Genomic DNA, 22,799 nt, shown 5'->3' with positions numbered 1-22,799 from the left:
AAAACATAAATGATTATTTTAATTCATTTCTGCTTTGCTTGTGATTTACTCTCATATCTCCCACCGCTCTCCCTCTCTCTTTCTCGATATAATACAAAAAATACATAAAAGATAAACTAAGTAACTCAGTGAAAAATAAATCACATACAAGAAAAAGTAAAGATTAAAAAAACATAAACATAAAAGATTCTTTTACTTCATTCCTGCTCTGGTTTGTGACTTACCCTCATATCTCCCCCCACTCCCCCTCTCTCCCTTTCTCTCTCTCTTCCGCCAACCCCTCTTCTCCCTCTCTCTAAACCCGCAGGAAGAATCACTTTCGAGATTCCTTTTAAGGAAAGAAGAAGAAGAAGACGAAGAGGAGCAATTGCGCACGGGGTAAATACTGGGTAACGACTTAATAACCCACCTTGAAAAATATATGTATATGTATATATATATCTATATATATATCTATATACCATTTCGAAACCCGAGAAACCTGGCAGAGAGGAACTTTCTAAAAGGGCGGAGACCTCCTGAAGAACTTCAGTCTGGATCATTATGGGTTCGAAAAGGAAATGGGGGAACGAAGACGCAAGTTAGCGAGCGCTCTCGTTTCTGGTCAGCCGGAGGAACGTCAAATGAAATGCGTGAGTGATACTTCTGGAGAAAGGACGGAAGGAAAGCTGAATTTTGGTAAAGGGATTCGGTGTTGTTCCACAATGTCAAAAAAAATAAATCAAGAGGAATAAGATAAATATTCATATAACGTTCGAGAAAAACCAATTATCCTGAATCCCTATCCATACACTGTTAACAAACTTTTCTACAAAACTCTCTCTCTCTCTCTCTCTCTCTCTCTCTCTCTCTCTCTCTCTCTCTCTCTCTCTCTCCAGCTACAACCAATAACAGCCTACTGACCCCCATCAAAGAAAGACTTGATAATAGTGATACTACTTTCTCTCTTTCTCTCTCTCTCTCTCTCTCTCTCTCCCCCAACTACAACAAATAACAGCCTACTGACCCCATCAAAGAAAGACTTGATAATATTGAAACTACTCTCTCTCTCTCTCTCTCTCTCTCTCTCTCTCTCTCTCTCTCTCTCTCTCTCCAACTGCAACTACAACCAATAACAGCCTACTGACCCCCATCAAAGAAAGACTTGATAATACTGAAACTACTCTCTCTCTCTCTCTCTCTCTCTCTCTCTCTCTCTCTCTCTCTCTCTCTCTCTCTCCCCAACTACAACTACAACCAATAACAGCCTACTGACCCCCATCAAAGAAAGACTTGATAATACTGAAACTACATAAAATTCAAAGAAATTCTATTCACCAAAGAATAGAATTTATTCTGTTAATTTCATGGCCCATTAAAGTACGATACAAATAAAACAGGACGTAAAGTCAACTTTCTAATCAATTTCCTATCACATGAACCGACCTTTCATTTCAAAATAAAAGAGAAAGCCAAGGACACAAGCTAACAAATAAAACACTCATTTCAAAAATAAAAGGAAACAAGGCACAAGCTAACAAATAAAACACTCATTCATAAATTGACAACAAGCAAACAAACAAACGGCCAAGAGAGCAAATGGAGCATCACCCACATAGACCACAGAGAACCGCTGATGGGCCGGATTTAATAACAATATCATCTACTCCTTCGGGGATACGACTACTGAGAGTTACGACTTACCTCCAAGGAAGATGAAGTGATTACTGCAAAGAGGCTGGGGCAACTACCATACCAACCCCTCCCCTCCCCTCTCAACAGTAACTACAACTAGTATCCCCCGTCGTCTCCCTATCTCTCCTCCACACTAACTACAATTAACAAAAATGAAGGATGGCTGACTCGAGCTGAAAGGAGGCCTCGTTAATAGTCGGTGGAGATAGAGAGAGAGAGAGATGATAGAAGAGAGAGAAGAGAGAGAGGAGAGAGGAGGCTTTTCATGTTTATATACTAATATCAGCCGATCTCTGTATATAGGGATCTCTGAGAGAGAGAGAGAGAGAGAGAGAGCTTTCATGTATATACTAATATCAGCCGATCTTTTCTGTATATTGGGATCTCTGAGAGAGAGAGAGAGAGAGAGAGAGAGAGAGAGAGAGAGAGAGAGAGAGAGAGAGAGAGAGAGAGAAAAGTGTACGTTATCGCTTCATCTCAATAAAGTACGAAATTGCCAGAAGGAATAAACAACGTTGCCACAAGACTAATACATATTCATGCAAGGTATTCAATGGCATCAACTTCGAGAATCAGTGGCTACTGCAGAAACTCCCGAGAGGTACTGCATGTTAAACCTGATACCAATACCAGATAATGTTATTAACCAAGTGTTCGAAATTATTTGCAGAGACCACTGCCAATAAGTAAGGTTTTGATACACAAGTTTTGTTTAATAAGTACGTGATGGGGAACATTTAAAAGGAGGAACTGGATAAGCTCATGGTTATCTTTCTGGGCAAGTTTTTCTGATAATAATGTAACTACGCGATGGCAATTCCCCACATTTTTTTTTTTTTTAAATCTGAGACTTCCTCGATATTACTTTTGAAAAAAAACACACACACACAGAAGGCATCTTGACTGGAGAGAATGCAAAAATGGGAAAATTACTGTTAATAAAATTAAAACAGGAAGAGGGCTGGAAATTATTACCAATATATAAGGGAAAGCTAGAAAGAGTCAAATAGATTATACATTATATAAATAAAAAGAAACAATAGAAAATTTGTATTACTCTGTAATAATAATAAAACAGCAAGTTGGAAATTATCACCAATATATAAGGGAAAGCTAGAATGAGTCAAAGAAAATATATATACATACATATATAGTACATATATATATATATATATGTATATATATAAATATATATATATATATGGTTTATATGGTATATATATATGTGTATATGTATGTATATATATATACTATATATATATATTATATATATATATATATATATATATATATATATATATATATATATACATAATATATATATTATATATATATATTATATATAATATATATATATATATATATATATAACAGAAACAATAGAAAAGTTAGCAGCTTAAGCACGGGCCCAAAGAGAAGCGGAAAAAACCCATTACAGTAAAAATAGGAAGGGACAACCACTAACATAAACATAGCTATTATGACGGGCACCTGGCATGCGAGTGAGTTCATCACTCCAAATCATGCAGGTTTTACCGGCAAAATATGTTACCAAATCTATTGTAAGTCTTTGAGGCCCAAACCAAATGGGAACAATTACCATACTAAATAAATAAATAACCGATTATTCAATCTATGCCGATCGCAAGAAAGGGAACAAGGCGTGATCAGACCTGCAGCTTACTCGGGGCGCGTGCTAAACTCTCCTTTCATATAGAGCGTTGTTTCCGCTACGAAAATTAGAATACATACGCCATATCTCATTACAAATAATTGCTCTGTACTGTTTAACATGCACATTATTAATTTTTTACATTTTCATTCTAATAAATAAATCATAAATAGCCTATCCTAAAATTCCTGTATCCTTAACTCAACGCGAAACACCTTTGTCAGAACTTTTTAGGCTTTCCTAACCCCCCCCCCCCCCCCCCCCAACCCAACCCCCCCCCCCCCCCCCCAACAACAACAAAGCAGTTTGCAGGTTTACTCCCCAAATAAGCGAAAATATCACAAAAAGAAAGACGGTCGTTTCCCCAAAGGTTCTGCAACTTCGCATCCAATACGATCTGCACATTAAAGTTTATCGTCTCCGATTTCTGCCTTCAAAATAATATTAACCGAAACACAAGAGCAAAAGGAAATACATCTATTCGGATCCTAGAATCATCAACAGGCTGGAATTCGAAATTTTATTTAACAAAAGTAGATAATATGAAAGACAAGAAACAACAACTAATAATAATAATACTTTTCTCAAATACATACGCAATATTCATATAACATATATGCTCTCTAACCAAAGTAATATAATATAACAATGGTTTTTCCACACACACACACACACACACACACAATATTCACTTATAATATATATAGCCGACCAGAGCCTTACAAATTTTAATTGCCAATAAAAACTAATTTAATACAGAAAAGTCATATGTTGGCCGACACTACTTAAGGGAGGGTTCATCTGTGACTTGAAATGAGGAAGCAAAAGTGGAAATAATGCTTTTCTGTGTTTAATTTTTTAGTTTTAAAAGCCATTCAAATATATATATATATAGATATATATATATATATATTATATATATAATATATATATATATTATATGTCAGTTGTATTCCACATAGGAAAATGAAAATGGTATATCATTTTCCCATGTGGAATACACTGAATTACCATATATTCGTGCCTAAGAGATTACCAGACAACAGTATATATATATATGATATATATATATATATATATATATCTAACATATATCATATATATATATATCTATATATATATGAGTTATATATATATAATATTATACAATGTAACTATATATTAATATATATTAAATATATGTATATATATATAGGCTATGTAGGTATATCACATACATCCATTCAGGAAATCGCAGACAACCACATCAGAAGAATAATTTATTAGAGACGTTTCGCACATACAATGTGCATCTTCAGTCTGTTGAGATAAAAAACACATACATATTAGCATTCAATAATAGCAGGATTCTCAATATAGTAAAAAGACTAAAATTAACTTAAAATTGACATAAAGGACTAAAAATTGACAAGCGTGGTATACAAATTTACGTGCCCGGGATGTCCCGGAATTTACGTTGGATCGACTAGGAGGCTGCTGCAGATGAGATACTGCAGTCACATGGGCTTTAGTTTCAGGACCGGTCAAAAATTAAGTAGGCCTGAACACTCAAACATAAAAAACCACGCAATCAATTGCAAGATAGAGGTGAAGAAACAACACTTCTCTATTTTAGGTTCGGTTAAAGACTCTGATTACATAACCACTCTAGAGTCATTATATATTAAACGTCTTGTTCCCTCGTTGAATAGTGGAGTTTCATCTTCTCCGCTTTATCTGGCATAGTCAACGTTTTAACTTCTTGCCCAAGTCTAGTCATTCTACCTCCTTCCTTCTCAACTAACGGTTGGTTGCGCCTTGGTATTTGTTTTTTATTTGTACTTTTTACTTTTTAGTTTTACTTGTCAATTTTAGTCCTTTATGTCAATTTTAAGTTAATTTTAGTCTTTTTACTATATTGAGAATCCTGCTATTATTGAATGCTAATATGTATGTGTTTTTTTATCTCAACAGACTGAAGATGCACATTGTATGTGCGAAACGTCTCTAATAAATTATTCTTCTGATGTGGTTGTCTGCGATTTCCTGAATGGATATATATATATATATATATATATATATATATATATATATATATATATATATATATATATATAGTATGTATACACACACACACACACACAGTTCCCCACCCGCAACAAACCATGCCTAAAAGTATAACCTATCCACGAGCTAAAATACGACACTTGTTGCAACATTTACCATTACTAAAGACCTTTGCTGGGAAACTGACACTAACAGGATTTAAGCGCTTGTGAAAAGTCAGTAAAACACGCCCATTAACACATAAATATCCGGGGTCTTTCCTACTTACCTTGAATTTGCGAATTCAGTACTACGTGCGATATTCTTTAGCCACGGCATAAGATAGTCCGAGCATATAGTGATTTTCCCGTCAGTCTTCCGTAAGCCCCGTATTGTAATGAGCTTATTTCCAAGAAAAGTGATGTAGAAACTTTCAATAAACTTCAACCGTAAAAGATCTTATGAACTTCCGGATAATTATGTCCTCCTATTTCTTACTTTCGCGTTAAGCGTTTCATCATCTGTACCAAAATATGCTGACCCTGACGTTCCATATGACCTTGACCTCATTTATTTGAAATTTCGTTTATTCTTTAGTGTACGTACACCCTTCCATATGACCTTGACCTCATTTTTGTTGTATTTTCGCTTATTCTTTAGTATACGTACACTGAAGGCTCCCTACACGTAACACTAAATATGGTAACATCTAAGCAAAACCACCTCAACACTAAAACTGGATGACCCTGATCTTTTATCTGACCTTGACCTATTTCGTGATTTTGCATCCAGCTCGTTTTCTTAAACTAAGTGAATGATGCTTTCATATAACTTCTTGATTTAACGTATCTTGGTTCCGTCTTCCATCTGACCATCCACCTCACCATGCATTTAAATCAGTTCCAAATATTATAAAAACACCTTTAATAATTCTATCTCTCTCTGGCTGAGATTGTCGCCCAAGCTGGGATATCCACGTCCTATGAAAATATCTATAATTTACATTAGAAATATTTGGGATGCACGTTCATATAGGGTACCCTCGTACTGATAAGTTTAGCATAAACTAGCCTCTGGCCAAGAAGTGCCGGAAAATATATCTATTTTTGGGATCTAACGAAAGAAACGAAAACAGAAATGTTAGGAAAAATATAACATGATGCACGTAAACATAAATATTCATGCAAGAGTCAATGTAAAAAAACATGTTAAGTTATTTGTTAACTGTCTTGAAGTTACAAACATACAAATGTGTTTGGAGACTAACCAAAGTGAAAACCGATACACGAGCACAGAAGGACAAACTGCATGTAAGAAGGGTCTACGTACATCCATAACAGACGCATCATAAAAGAAGGAATTTCTCTAACAAGCGTCCTCTTGAATGAACCAAAAATATATAACGATTTTATCTGGACTCTCGTCTCCGAATTTGGAACGGGCAGCAACCCGCAAATTCCCTCACAGGAAGAGGAGGGAAAAGTTGCGAATAATCGTCAACGCAGCGAAAACTGAAAACCTGAATCCGCTTCCCAATAAAGAACGGAGGTTAAAGGAGTAAGGAGAGCGTATTAGAATTGCTAATCAGTATGCCGCTGATTCGGGTGTCACCGAGATCAAGAAATGGAACACTTCGGCTGACAGGCGAGTTCAAAGTTGCTGGGTTACCGAGGTCGTTACCGAACGCGAGAGGGTTTCCTGTCGAAATTATTATTATTATTATTATTATTATTATTATTATTATTATTATTATTATTATTATTATTATTATTATTATTATTATTATTATTATTTTATTATTAACAATATCCAAGTTTATACATTAATTGTTCTGTGGCTTAACAGTCATTGAAGATTTTTACGAACATTCGCATTTGTTCTTCTAATATCAATCAACTGCAGCTCAGTCTATGAGTAGATGTTCAAATTTATGCAGAGAGAGAGAGAGAGAGAGAGAGAGAGAGAGAGAGAGAGAGAGAGAGAGAGAGAGAGAGACCTGACCTTCCAATACGTTACCAACACATTCTTTCAAAGAGAAAAAGCAACCTCCCAAAACGGATTAACGTAAATTAAATTAGAAAATAAAAAAAGACAAATTATCCTTTAAAAGTCGACTCAGCAATATCACGGAGCCGACGCTGCAACATGAACTGTAAGGGACATTATACAGCTCTCGTAAAAATATATCGTTGTGTATCTTCTTTTGAGAGAGAGAGAGAGAGAGAGAGAGAGAGAGAGAGAGAGAGAGAGAGAGAGAGAGAGCTGTTTTTGAAATCAGCATCTGAGCAGAATATAAAACAGATACTTGAGAGATCCCCGTGGAACAGCTGATACCTTCCAAATAAGGACCATATTGTGCACTGGAAGAGCCGGTCGTGGAAAAGAGGAAGTGATGGAATTTAATACAAGCCTCCTCCACCCCCTTCCCTTTCCCCCCCCCCCTAAAAAAAAAAGGTGAGGAAAGGGTGAGAAGACATATGGAAGTAGTAACTGATCGGCCGAATCTGATGTGGCGATGTGTCGGAAGATGAGACGAAAATCAAATCCTCGAGTCATGGAAGTTAATAAGATCGCATCTCGTGGGGACAAATAAGGGACACAAATCAGCTCATTATGACGTAACATTAGGGATGATGATGATGATACTCTCCAAAGCTTCCATCTGAATAATACACTACAGTATACCGGGAGTTTCAAGTCAGGAAGAGAATAAATGAGACGAAGCTTTACACAACCATACAAATTTGATGTGGGTCAACAATAATCAGTTTTACCTGGATGATTTAAATCCGTAGACTAGAAAACGAAAAAGCGAATCTAGTAACAAAAAAAAAAAAGTGGGGGAGAACTAGAATTTCATTACCCAGGCATAAAAGAAAATGGCAACATGAAGAAATCACGGGCCAATTTACCAAGACAAAAAATAATTCGAAACATTTTGGTCCAACAATTCAAAACTTCACACTGGAAAATAAGGGTCAATTTAAAACTGGAAAGTGGGAACAATAAAAAGAAGTGCCCTGCGAATTTACTGAGCCAATTAAAGACTCAAAAATGGACCGGGATTTTTCTTCTTTTTTTTCACCAAAAGGGTGTGGTTAAGAACTTGTGAGGAAACGGGGCAAAAATATAGCGGTTCTCCCAGCAAATTTTATGGTCCCTTACGAGCCCACAAAATATTGTCCACAAGCCTGATTCTAGATATCAAGACGATAAAGTCGGTGTCCTTTAAATCGGGCATTCGAGTGTCCGTCTCGGAAAGCTCCAAGTTTTTACAATTTCTTTTTTTTCCCTTTTTGCTTTCTTTCCACAATCTGTTTTGCCAACCCTTGAAGCTGTTTTTCCAGTATAACTGATGTATGAATGGTGACTTTAATGCGGGGTCGTTATCTCCGACCTCTCCTAAACCATCCTATCCCAAAGTCGTATACTGTTCTTCTCATCTCATTTTTCTTTCTTATTTTTCTTATTCTTCTTCTTCTTGGAGGAGGAGGGGGAGGAGGACCTAAAGGAGAAATCTCCCTAACCCTACACTTAAGCCTCGGCTAAAATTCATCCCTTATTAAGGCAATTTTACTCTGACGCTTCGATGGAGTCTTCGACCTTAAGACGAACTGCTGCGGCGGTCTTGATACACATTGTACCGTATTCTTTTCGAAGCCTTGAACCCTTCGTCAAAATCTCTGCGGTTAGTGGCAATCATCATACATCATGCATGTTGGCGATGGTTATCGCATTACTTGCAACGTCCGAGGAAGAACATAAAGCCGGAGATTATACGCTTGGGCTCTCGTTAAAGGCCGTAAGTACGACAGTACACAGAACAGTTTGTGTAAATTGAAAGCGATGCGAACCCTCGTTGCCACATGTAAACACACGGCGAAGATACGTTACTGCGACGCGTTGAAATCACAGGAGGTCCCCCTGATGCGGTTTGCAATGCAATGCGAGGAACTAAAGAGGCGGTCGCTGCATAAGGCCCGCGGAGGCTACTGGTTCTGTACCTGTCCCCTTTCACGCCCTCCTGCTCATTCCCACTGTGGAACCGTGTGAAAACAACCTCCCAGAACTCGCTACCTGATTTTAGAGCTCGACGCTGACGCTGTTAAAGGCACGTAAAAAATGTACCTCAAGACTCTCCCGTTATTATGGACCCTGTTCCATACAACAGGCAATAACTAAGACTCTGAAGACATGGGAAACAGACAATCACTAAGACCCTGAAGACAAGGGAAACAGGCAATAACTAAGAACTCGAAGACAAGGGAAACAGGCAAAACAGGCAATAACGAAGAACTTGTAGACGAGGGAAACAGGCAACAACGAAGAACCTGGAGACAAGGAAAACAGGCAACAACGAAGAACCTGGAGACAAGGAAAACAGGCAACAACGAAGAACCTCAAGACGAGGAAAACAGGCAACAACGAAGAACCCCAAGACGAGGAAAACAGGCAACCCCAAGATGAGGAAAACAGGCAAAACGAAGAACAACGGACGAAGAGGAAAACAAAAGGCAACAACGAAGAACCCCAAGACAAGGAAAAACCGGCAACAAAAACGAAGAAAACCCCAAGACAAGGAAAACAAAAGGGCAACAAACGGAAGAACAAGGAAAACAAGGAAAAAACAGCAACGAAGAAACCCCAAGGACGAAGGGAAACAGGCAAAACAAAACGAAGACCCAAGACAAGGAAAACAGGCCCCAACAACGAAGGGGAACAAGGAAAACAAGAAGAAACAAAACGCAAACAACGAAGAACCCCAAGACAAGGGAGGCAAACAACGAAGAAACCCAAGACGGGAGGAAAAACAGGCAACAAACGGAGGAACAAGCCCAACGGGAAAACAGGCAAACAAGACGGGGAAAAAAAAAAGGCAACAAGACAAGGAAACAGGCAACAACGAAGAAACCCCCAAGACAAGGGAAACAGGCAACAACGAAGAACAAGGGAAGAGAAAACAAGCCCCAACAACGAACACAAGAAACCCAGGAAAAACAAAAAGGCAAACAACGAAGAACCCCAAGACAAGGGAAACAGGCAACAACGAAGAACAAGGAAAACAAGAAAAACAAAGCCCCAACAACGGCCCAAAGGACAAGACAAGGGAAAACAGGCAACAACGAAGAACCCCCAAAGACAAGGAGGGAAAAACAGGCAACAACGAAGAACCCAAGACAAGGAAAAACAGGCAACAACCCCGAAGACCCCAAGACAGGAAAACAGGCAACAACGAAGAAACCCCAAAGACAAGGGGAAAACAGGCAACAACGAAGAACCCCAAGACAAGGAAAACAGGCAACAACGAAGAACCCAAGAAAGAAAAAAGGCAACCCCAACGGAAGACAAGAAAACGGAAGGGGAAAAAGGCAACAACGAAGAACCCCAAGACAAGGAAAACAGGCAAACAACGAGAACCCCAAGACGAAGGAAAACAGGGCAACGAACGGAAGGGAAAACAGGAAACGAAGAAACAAAACAGGCAAACAACGAAGAATCCCCAAGACGGGAGGAAAAACAGGCCCCGACAAACGGAAAAAGGCAACCCCAAGACAAGGGAAACAGGCAACAACGAAGGAACCCCAAGACAAAGGGAAAACAGGCAACAACGGAAAGAACCCCAAGACGGGGAAGGAAAAACAACCCCGGCAACCCAACGAAGGAAACCCCAAGAACCCCAAGACAAGGAAAACAGGCAACAACGAAGAACCCCAAGACAAGGAAAACAGGCAACAACGAAGAACCCCAAGACAAGGAAAACAGGCAACAACGAAGAACCCCAAGACAAGGAAAATACAACAACAACCCGAAAAAGGAAACCCCAAAGGAACCCCAAGGAAGGAAAAACAGGCAACAACGGAAGCAAACCCAGACAAGAAGAAACAGGCAACAACGGAAAGAACCCCAAGACGAGAAAACAAGGCAACAAAACGAAGACAACAAGGAAAACAAGGGAAACAAGCCCAAAAACGGGAAGAACCCCAAGGCGAAGGGAAAACAGGGCAAACAACAACAAGAACAAGACAAGGGAAACAGGCAACAACGAAGAACCCCAAGACAAGGGAGGCAAACAACGGAAGGAAGAAAGAACCCCAAGGACAAGGAAAACAGGCAACAACGAAGAACCCCAAGACGAGGAAAACAGGCAACAACGAAGAACCCCAAGACAAGGAAAACAGGCAACAACGAAGAACCCCAAGACGGAGGACAAGAAACCCCAACGGAAGGAACAAGAACAAGGGGAAAAACAAGGCAACAACGAAGAACCCCAAGACAAGGAAAACAGGCAACAACGAAGAACCCCAAGACAAGGAAAAAACAGGGGCAACAACGAAGAAGACAAAAAGGGAAACAAGGAAAAGTGGAAAAACAGGCAACAACCGAAGAACCCCAAGGACAAGGAAAACAGGCAACAACGAAGAACCCCCAAGGACGGGAGAAAACAGCCCCAACACGGAGAACAAGAAGGGAAAACAGGCAACAACGAAGAACCCCAAGACGAGGAAAACAGGCAACAACGAAGAACCCCAAGACAAGGAAAACAGGCAACAACGAAGAACCCCAAGACAAGGAAAACAGGCAACAACGAAGAAAACCCAGAACAAGAAAACAGCAACAACGGAAACGAACCCAAACAAGGAAAAAAAGGCAACCCAACCCCGGGAAGAACAAGAAACAAAGGACGGCAACAACGAAGAACCCCAAGACAAGGGAAAAACAGGCAAACCCCAAAAACTGAAGAACCCCAAGGACAAAGGGAAAACAGGCAACAACGAAGAACCCCAAGACAAGGGAAAAAACAGGGCAACAACGAAGACCCAGGACACGGAAAAACAAGGAACAACGAAGAACCCCGAAGACAAGGAAGGGAAACAGGCAACAACGGAAAAGGAACAAGAACCCCAAGAAAAAACAGGCAACAACGAAGAACCCCAAGACGAGGAAAACAGGCAACAACGAAGACCCAAAGACAAGAAAACAGGCAACCCCAAACGGAAAAAGGAACAGAACACGGGAAAACAGGCAACCCAACGGAGAACAAGACCAAGGGAAAACAGGCCAACAACGAAGAACCCAAGGCAAGGAAACAAGCAACCCCACGGAAGAACAAAGAAAGAAAACAGGCAACAACGAAGAACCCAAGACAAGGAAAAACAGGCAAACAACGAATAACAAGGAAAACAAGGGGAACAAAGCCCAAACAACGAACAACCCCAAGACAAAAGGAAAACGGCAACAAACGAAGAACCCCAAGACAAGGGAAAACAGGCAACAACGAAGAACCAAGACGAGGAAAAAACAGGCCCAAAACAACGAAACAACCCAAAGAAACCCCAAGGACAAAAAAGGCAACAACGAAGAACCCCAAGACAAGGGAAACAGGCAACAACGAAGAACCCCAAGACAAGGAAAACAGGCAACAACGAAGAACCCCAAGACAAGGAAAACAGGCAACAACGAAGAACCCCAAGACAAGGGAACAGGGCAACCAACGAAGAAACCCCAAGACAAGGAAACAGGGCAACAACGTAAGAAACCCCAAGACGAGGAAAACAGGCAACAACGAAGAACCCCAAGACGAGGAAAACAGGCAACAACGAAGAACCCCAAGACGAGGAAAACAGGCAACAACGAAGAACCCCAAGACGAGGAAAACAGGCAACAAAAAAAACGAAGAACCTCAAGACGAGGAAAACAGGCAACAACGAAGAACCCCAAGACGAGGAAAACAGGCAACAACGAAGAACCCCAAGACGAGGAAAACAGGCAACAACGAAGAACCCCAAGACAAGGAAAACAGGCAACAACGAAGAACCCCAAGACAAGGAAAACAGGCAACAACGAAGAACCCCAAGACAAGGAAAACAGGCAACAACGAAGAACCCCAAGACGAGGAAAACAGGCAACAACGAAGAACCCCAAGTAAGACGAGGAAAACAGGCAACAACCAAGAACCCCCAAGACAAGGGAGCAACAACGAAGAACCCCAAAAGACAAGGGAAACAGGAACAACCCCAACGGGAGGAACAAGACGAAGGAAAAAACAGGCAACAACAAGAACCCCAAGCAAGGAAACAGGCAACAACGAAGAACCCCACAACGGGGAAAACAGGCCCCAAAACGGGAAGGAACAAGAAGAAGGGAAAAACAGGCAACAACGAAGAACCCCAAGGACAAGGGGAAAACAGGCAACAACGAAGCAAAACCAAGACGGGAGGAAAACAAGGCCAACAAAAACGGAGGAACCCCAAGGACAAGGAAAAACAGGCAAACCCAAAAGAAGAAAACAGGCGAAGGGAAACAAAAAAGGGAAAACAACAACGAAGAACCCCAAGACGAGGAAAACAGGCAACAACGAAGAACCCCAAGACGAGGAAAACAGGCAACAACGAAGACTAAGACAAGGGACAAGGGCAAAACAAAAGAAGAACCCCAAGACAAGGGAAAACAGCAACAAACCCCGAAGGAAGAACAAGAAAACAAGGAAAAAGGGCGGCAACAACGAAGAACCCCAAGACGAGGAAAACAGGCAACAACGAAGAACCCAAGACAAGGGGAAACAGGAACAACGGAAGAACCCCCAAGAACCCCAAGCGAAACAGGCAAACAACGAAGAACCCCAAGAAAGGGAACAGCAACCCCCACGAACGAACCCCAAGACAAGGAAAAACAGGCAACAACGAAGAAACCCCAAGACAAAAGGGAAAACAGGCAACAACGAAAGAAACCCAAGACAAGGGAAACAAGGGGCCCAAACAAAACGGAACGAACCCCAAAGACAAGGGAAACAGCAACAACGAAGAACCCCAAGACGAGGAAAACAGGCAACAACGAAGAACCCCAGGCAACAACGAAGAACCCCAAGACGAGGAAAACAGGCAACAACGAAGAACCAAGACAAGGAAAACAGGCAACAACGAAGAACCCCAAGACAAGGAAAACAGGCAACAACGAAGAACCCCAAGACAAGGAAAACAGGCAACAACGAAGAACCCCAAGACAAGGAAACAAGGCAAACAACGAAGAACCCCAAGACAAAGGAAAACATGCAAACACGAAGAACCCCAAGACAGGGAAACAGGGCAACAACGAAGAACCCAAAGACAAGGGAAAGAGGCAACAACGAAGGACCCCAAGACAAGGGAAACGGGCAACACGAAGAACCCAAGACAAGGAAACAGCAACAACGAAGAAACCCCAGACAAGGAAACAGGCACACAACGAAGAACCCAAGAAGACAGGGAAAAGGCAACATACGAAGAACCCCAAGACGAGGAAAACAGGCAACAACGAAGAACCCCAAGGACAAAGGGAAACAGGCAACAACGAAGAAACCAAGACAAGGAAAAAGGCAAACAACGAAGAACCCCAGACAAGGGAAACAGGCAAACAACGAAGACCCCCAGCAAGGCAAAAAAGGCAACAACGAAGAACCCAAGACAAAGGGAAACAGGCAACAACGAAGCACCCAAGACAAGGAAAACAGCAACAACGAAGAACCCCAAGACAAGGAAACAGGCAACAACCGAAGACACCAAGACAAGGAAAAACAGGCAACAACGAAGAACCCAAGACAGGGAAACAGGCAACAACGAAGAAACCCCAAGACAAGGAAAAACAGGCAACAACGAAGAAGAAACCCAGACAAGAGGAAAACAGGCAACAACGAAGAACCCCAAGACAAGGAAAACAGGCAACAACGAAGAACCCCAAGACAAGGGAAACAGGCAACAACGAAGAACCCCAAGACAAGGAAAACAGGCAACAACGAAGAACCCCAAGACAAGGAAACAGCAACAAACGAAAGAACCCACGGACAAGGGAAACAGGCTAACAACGAAGAACCCCAAGACAAGGGAAAAACCAGGCAAACAACGAAGAACCCCAAGGACACGGAAAACAGGCAACAACGAAGAACCCCAAGACAAGGAAAACAGGCAACAACGAAGACCCAAGACAAGGGAAAACAGGCAAACAACGAAGCACACCAAGGAAAGGAAAAAACAGGCAACAACGAAGAACCCCAAGACAAGGAAAACAGGCAACAACGAAGAACCCCAAGACAAGGAAAACAGGCAACAACGAAGAACCTGGAGACAATGGAAACAGGCAATAACTAAGACCCTGAAGACAAGGGAAACAGCTAATCTCTAGGAACCTGAAGACAAGGGAAACAGGTAACAACGAAGGATCTGTAAAAGAGAGAAACAGACAACAACGAAGAACCTGGAGACAAGGGAAACAGGCAATCACTAGGAAACTGACAACAAGGGAAACAGGCAATAACTAAGAACCGTAGATGTGGAAATGCATCTCAGCCAAAGAGTTTGTTTCCACGGCTGTGATGTCTTCAAGAAGTTGAACAGACCCTTGGAATGATAATCACGTTTCGGGCAGCGAGGCTGATTTCGATCTCTGTAGTCCAGGGAGACCGACCGATGGCGGTCTTTCTGTGATGGCATCCAGGAAGAAGGGAGCACTGCCCCCCTAACGGACCTCACAGTCACGTATGCCGAAGGGTCAGATTTACAACAAATGTGCATTTTTTAAATCAAACGAATGAAATGTTGTTACGAAAATATTAACGCCAAATGACAAATTTATTATTATTATTCAGAAGATAAAACCTTTCATATGGAACAAGCCCAGAGGGGCCACTGACTTGAAACTCAAGCTTCTAGACTCTAGAGAGAATATGGTGTTCATTAGGAAGAATAAAGAAATGCTGGGGGATACGTTCTATTACTCCTTATAATACAAATAAACTAACAGCAGTGTACTAGATGCAAAATCTTCAACATTCTTCCTCTGTCGATATATAGAAATTTCGTTACCTCAATCATTATATGAATAGCAAAATTGATTATTATTTCGTAAGGTGCTTTAAAAATCAAACCCTTTTATTTTCCTCGACTCCATAACTCCGTGAGAGTAAGAAAGCGAGATCCCTACGATATTTACAATTCTGTCACTCGCACAGAATGAGATCGTACAAAAAAACCACACACAAAATTAATTACCATTGTACAAGAGGCTGAAGAACGAAACAAATTTATAATTCTTACGCTAAATAACAACGAGAGAGAGAGAGAGAGAGAGAGAGAGAGAGAGAGAGAGAGAGAGAGAGAGAGAGAGAGAATGTGCAAAAAAATGAAGTGAAGAAGTGAAACACATGAAGTCTAAGAAATCCAGAATTTAGAGGGTATTACAGCTAATGAATACTACATATGTATCTGGTAAAATTAAGAAAGCGTTTCTTTTTTTCGCTTAAATGCCGTATCTCGAAGGCCAATCACTTTCAACCCTTCACTGCAATACACAACACACGCTTGACTTTATGAATAAGAAAAAAAATACAGACAAAAAAAGGGGGAAATGGAACGCTCCCCATAAACATGAAAGGAACTCGGTGCATCTCGCCTTCATCTGTTCTCTGAGTAATTACGATAATTGTTATCAATGGGCAGTATCGAGTGCATCGCGTCGGCTCGGGGAAATGATACCTATGCCCGATAACCTGCCATTATGAAATGTGTGACGGCTCAATAGCAAATCCCTGATTGATCAGGAATTTAGTGCTTCGGTTTTTGCCTCGCGCCTTCACTTGATCTGGATATTAACGAAAGGTTAAACAGCCTCTCTCCCTCCCTCCCTCTCGCATTCTCTATTTGCACACATTCATACGCACTGTTGCCAATTGGCATGTGTTTAACCTCCAAACAGGGTATAGGACTTACACAAAACCGTGGAAATAAGTGAAATTTCCGTATCTATCTGCCAGATATATACATAAATATTAGAGCAATTTTATCATTATTGCATTACTATATCAACTAGAATTCATGGAAACAGTTTGTAAAGGCATCGGCGTATGTGTGGAGCTCCACTAAATTGGCAGCGATGTTCATACGCGCTTACGCAATCAAGCATGCATGCGCCCGACCACACATACCCAGACATTATATGTACCGCTGAGGCCACAGGAGAAATTAAAAAAAAAAAGATACACCAACTGCTTTTGTGTTATTTCAGCACATTTTGAGGTGTATCACGAGAAAGTGCTTTGCACATAATTCTTTTATTTCCCTGTGGCTTTAGCTGTATTTACTGTCATTCTATGTATAATCATACATAGTACATACATACACACACATATTCACATATATAAATACACAAAAGACCAACACACACAAATGTACTATACATACTATAGTAAAAATCATGTGGTTAACCTGGACAAAATGAAAAACATAAAGGTTGTAAATAACACTGAAAAAAGAAAACTTTTAGAATCTATTTAAATCCAAAATGTTGACGCTATGAATATATATAAGAGTAATTTTAAACTGGACTTTTTCTGTAAGGCAATTATGACAAAGCATGTAGTTAGTGTGACTAAGTTGTTAAACAAGATTGGCAAACCACAATAGGGCAGTTATTCTGATACATCCATAAGCTTGTATGTTATTTCTTTTACCTTGACCGTTGTTTTCAGTTTTTGTAACTTTCATTTCTCTTTCTGAAAGAGGGAGAGAATATACTATCCGAAAGCTTAAATAAAATCTTTCAATTTTTTCCAAATTTTAGTGGGCTTCCTACAACATATTAGAACACGGATAAAGTGTTTAACTTTGCTATATATATAAATATATATATATATATATATATATATATATATATATATATATATAAACCCAAACATTTTTTTTTATTTACAGATATATGTGTATATATAAGCATAAATATGTATAAGTGTATATGTATGTATTTATGTTTGTGTGCGCGCGCGCACACGCGCACCGATAAATGCTATTCACTCACTCAAGTAACGTTCCATCTGTGCATCAATCTATGCAAAAACACATTTAATATTTACATATAACTTGAATGGGTTCATAAAATGCACAAGACAGAAATCAAATTAATAAAATAATGACGTCTCTCAGCCCCAATAAGCCCCAAAATTCTAAGCAAAATTCAAGCAAAATAGAAGAAGAAAGAAGAAGAAGAAGAAGAAGAAAAGAAAGAGGAAGAGAGAGCGAGGAGAGAGAAGAGAGAAGAGACGACGGAAGAACAAGGACAGAGAGAGAAGAAGAAGAAGAAGAATAGAGAGAGAGAGAGAGAGAGAGAGAGAGAGAGTCTGGAAATTGTCATAAAGTTTAGTTTTAATATTCTCTCAGGTGAAAATCCCTTTCTGACCAAAGAATGGACGAAGGGTGAATGTTACGTGTCACTGCCGGAATCAATACTATCTATCTGGTGGTTCCTCCACTGAAAGGTCGCTAGGTTATCACACTTGGTCAAGGGTGCCCAAGTTCGGGGGCATGTCACCTGTCACGCTTAGAGGTCAACGTGAGAGCAGATGTTGAAAAACAGTTCTAACTATTTATTCTCATATCTGGTATACGTTCGCTTAGCGCATTTACGTGACAAATGTGAAATTATACACGGACACATAGACAAACACACGCACGCACACATATACATCATACATATATATATATATATATATATATATATATATATATATATATATATATATATATATATCTATATATATATATATATATATATATATATATATCTTATATATATATAATATATATATCTATATATATATATATAATATATATCACATACAAATACTAAGATCTGCTAATAATACATCATTCTTACGTTTGAAAAAAGAAAAAGAATCGTGATTAATAAATTGGTACTTGAATAACATTTCATCAGCAAGAAGTTCCCATTCATTTATCAATTATCATTTCAATCCTTTAGCCGTTAATAATAATCTATCTTTTGAAGGCCTACACTTCCTCGGATAACAGTTTCTCCGTGCCCAATGTTATCGCGAAAAATAAAACTCGTGAAAAATTAAAATTAAAAAATACGTGGAAAACAAATATGAAAATTGATCACCATCACGGACATAAATAAAAAAAACCCAGAAACAAAAAAATAAAACATTTCTTTCTCGCTAACGCGAAGAGAAATTCGTGAAGAGACCACGATAACGAAATCTACTGTCATCAACTATGCGAACTGGAATATTTGTGCCATCGTTAAATCAAAAAATGCTGCCAAAACTATCTAAAGAACTGCCATTCCTTAGTGGCCGTCTCGACGGTTCCGGTGAAAATATGCATCTCTAATTAACCTGCGCTTCGCCGTGGGAAACCGATGGACGAAGATACAAAGAATGAGAGAGAGAGAGAGAGTGAGAGAGAGAGAGAGAGAGAGAGAGAGAGAAGCGTCTTCATTATCACACTAAATATGTTCATTGAGGACAACATCTCTGGCCGGGTGAGTAGGGCGGCCTCTTGACCCCTCAAAAACGTCCCATATTTTGTGAGATTGAATTCTTCCCTTCTTCGGATGTCATCTTTTCGTACTCGGCGCTACATCTACGTCTCACGTCCATAACAAGTTTCTATTTTCTGTAAAAGAAAACTATTGTGACGCCTTTGTCTGTCCGCCCTCAGATCTTAAAAACCTACTGAGGCTAGAGGGCTGCAAATTGGTACGTTGATCATCCACCCTCCAATCATCAAACGTACCGAATTGCAGCCCTTAGCCTCATTAGTTTTTATTCTATTTCAGGATAAAGTTAGCCATAATCGTCCGTCTGGGAACGATATAGGCCAGGCCACCACCGGGCCGTGGTTCAAGCTTCATGGGCAGCGGCAAATACAGAAAAATCAATAAAGGAATAGATCCATCTTTACACTCAAGGACCTGGTGATTAGAAAATGCAAAACATATACGACACAAACAAAACTAAAAACAAATTATGATTTATCTTTAAGAGCAAGAAGGTCGCGTGCTGTGACATACCGATTAATGGCATAATTCATTTTAAAAACGAGATGCTGTGAGAGAGAGAGAGAGAGAGAGAGAGAGAGAGAGAGAGAGAGAGAGAGAGAATTAATGGCCTGACTGAATAAACTGTATATCCTGGCGACAGCATAATTCATTTTAAAAACGAGATGCTGAGAGAGAGAGAGAGAGAGAGAGAGAGAGAGAGAGAGAGAGAGAGAGAGAGAGAGAGAGAGAGAATTGCTGGCCTGAATAAATAAATATTATATAAACTCGCGATGACATAATTCTTTTTTAAATCACAATGCTCTAAGAAAGAGAGAGAGAGAGAGAGAGAGAGAATTGCTGGCCTGAATAAATAAATATTATATAAACTGGCGATGACATAATTCATTTTTAAATCACATTACTCTAAAAAAAAGAGAGAGAGAGAAACCGCCCTATAGCGCTCTCTAACTCTGCTTTCTTTATTCCTACTGCAGCAGTTTCAGTTTTACCCGAGATTCTAAGATATAAAAACAAAGACGAATTTTCACCCAGCATTTATATTCCGCCTACGCGGTCTGTTTAGCATACCCGCACCGCTGGACTTGGTCACCTCTTCTTCTTCTTCTTCTTCTTCTTCTTCTTCTTCTTCTTCTTCTTCTTCCTGTCCAGAGGTATTCTTCTGGTCCGGGAAACGAACCAACCGGTCGGCTGCTCCGTGAAAGAAATCCAAGCTGCCCTTTCCCTCTGGGACATCAAGCTGCTTTTATAACCTTGTAATCTATCCTTTACAGGTCCTTATTATGAGATAGAGACGCTTGGGAAACATGTCGAGTTCCGTGTAAACTGCTGGTACGCCATTTATCTAATAATGAGACGGGCCAGGAACGAGGTATGTGCATATTTGTGGGGCACTTGGAGCTCGGGAATCCTGTTTTTTTCCCTGGGCACGTAGCGTGTAAAATGATTTTTCGACTGCCCAGTGATAATCTCCTGTCTGTGTGTGTATATATATATATATACAAATTAATTTGTATATATATATATATATATATATATATACAAATATTTTATTTGTCATATCATATATATATATCATATATATATATATATATATATATATATATATATATATACATATATATATATATGTGTGTGTGTGTATATATATATATTCATAATAAAAAAAAATACTAAAAGTAATTCGTATTTTTCCTAACTATACGAACCTGAGGTCTTTACACTGGAATATGCTGCGCTTAAGTATATTCCTCCATCTAAAGGCCGATGGTTTGTATATTGTGTAGGAATATATATATATATATATATATATATATATATATATATATATATATATATATATATATATATATATATATATATCCAATGTTGCACGAAGGAACACGTACTTGAGAATATCCTTAAATCCACAGTAGAAGGAAAGTGAAACAGGGACTTGGAACACGTACTTTCTACCGTGGATTAAGGCTACACACACACACACACACACACACAGATATTATATATATAATATATATCTATATAGATATATATATATATATATATATAAGATATATATCATATATATAATCACATATATATATATATATATATATATATATCTATATATAGGAGCCCATAAAAACGCAAAAATATAGAAAGTACTATATTTCTTAGACTGCTCTCTCTCTCTTCAGGTAGGTAGGTAATAAAGAGGGAGACAGCAGTCTCTGAAATACAGTACTTCTTTCTATGATTTGGCGTTTCCATGGGCTCCTTTGATTAGATGGAAGTCTGGTGTAACAGAACATTTTTACCAGCAATCTCAGTAACTTCGTCATGATAACTCAAGAAATGACGTACCAACACCGAGTTTCATAGAAAAAGAAGCAATTTCCATAAAGAAAAAAAAAAAGATTGGGATGTCTTTGTTATCTCAAATCACACATCTCCTCATTAAACCTGACTAGAAATCTATCTGAGATTTGGAGAATTGGTCTGACATCTTGGAAGGAGTGAAGCCGAATTTTTATGAAATGAGCAACCTCACCCAACGCATTGCAATTGACTCATTCATTGATTACCTGGCTTCGCAAAATCTAGGGTATAGACGCCTTAAGAAAATTAAATCGGAATATTATAAGAAATATTAAAAAGTTTCATAAAAAAAATTATCTAAAGTAAGCACACCCTTGCACATCGACCAGAGGGCTTGAGAATAATGCAAACTATGACCCCGTGTAATGGCAGCATCCTAATGAAGAGAGATGAGTGTTTAAGGGTATTCAATAATGCTTTCACTCCATGTTTGGAACAGTGTTGGAAGGCTAGCCGGAGCAGCTGCATTTGAATATGTTCAGGCTAAATGCCCAGCACTGGGAGACCTATGAGGTCATTCAGCGCTGAAACGGAAACTGACAGCAAAAGTTTTGAAAGGTGTAACTGGTGGAAAACCTTCCAGTTGCACTAAGAATAAACTGTTAGGAGAGGATGGAGAGCAAGATGGAAGAAAGAGAAGATGAAGGGAGGTACAGTAAAAGAAAAGAAAGGGGGTGCCGCTAGGGGCCGAAAGCACACTGCTACAAAGAACCTTAAGTAATGCCTACAGTGCCCCGCACGCGGT

The 22,799-nt window shown here is 39.4% G+C and overlaps 1 protein-coding gene across 1 annotated transcript; it reads left to right on the top strand.

The window, feature by feature from the left end:
• Positions 1-9,834: 9,834 nt before the first annotated feature.
• Positions 9,835-18,528, top strand: LOC135195964 (trichohyalin-like). Its single transcript, XM_064222467.1, has 3 exons — positions 9,835-13,901; positions 14,032-15,481; positions 18,355-18,528. Exons 1-3 carry the CDS (start codon positions 9,835-9,837, stop codon positions 18,526-18,528), a joined length of 5,691 nt encoding a protein of 1,896 aa, XP_064078537.1.
• The last annotated feature ends 4,271 nt before the right edge of the window (positions 18,529-22,799 follow it).

Source organism: Macrobrachium nipponense, chromosome 17 (genome assembly GCF_015104395.2).
Source record: "Macrobrachium nipponense isolate FS-2020 chromosome 17, ASM1510439v2, whole genome shotgun sequence".
Lineage (NCBI taxonomy): Eukaryota > Metazoa > Arthropoda > Malacostraca > Decapoda > Palaemonidae > Macrobrachium > Macrobrachium nipponense.
Note: the sequence above shows the minus strand (reverse complement) of the source record. Positions and strands in the feature narration are given on the sequence as shown.

Bases quoted from the DNA above. Each gene is read 5' to 3' on its own strand.
- LOC135195964 (XM_064222467.1), top strand. From the start codon at position 9,835: ATGAGGAAAACAGGCAAAACGAAGAACAACGGACGAAGAGGAAAACAA. The intron at 13,902-14,031 runs GCAACAACGAAG...ACGAACCCCAAG, and splicing joins CCCCAAGACGAGGAAAACAG to ACAAGGAAAAACAGGCAACA. The intron at 15,482-18,354 runs GCAATAACTAAG...GCAAAATTCAAG, and splicing joins CCTGGAGACAATGGAAACAG to CAAAATAGAAGAAGAAAGAA.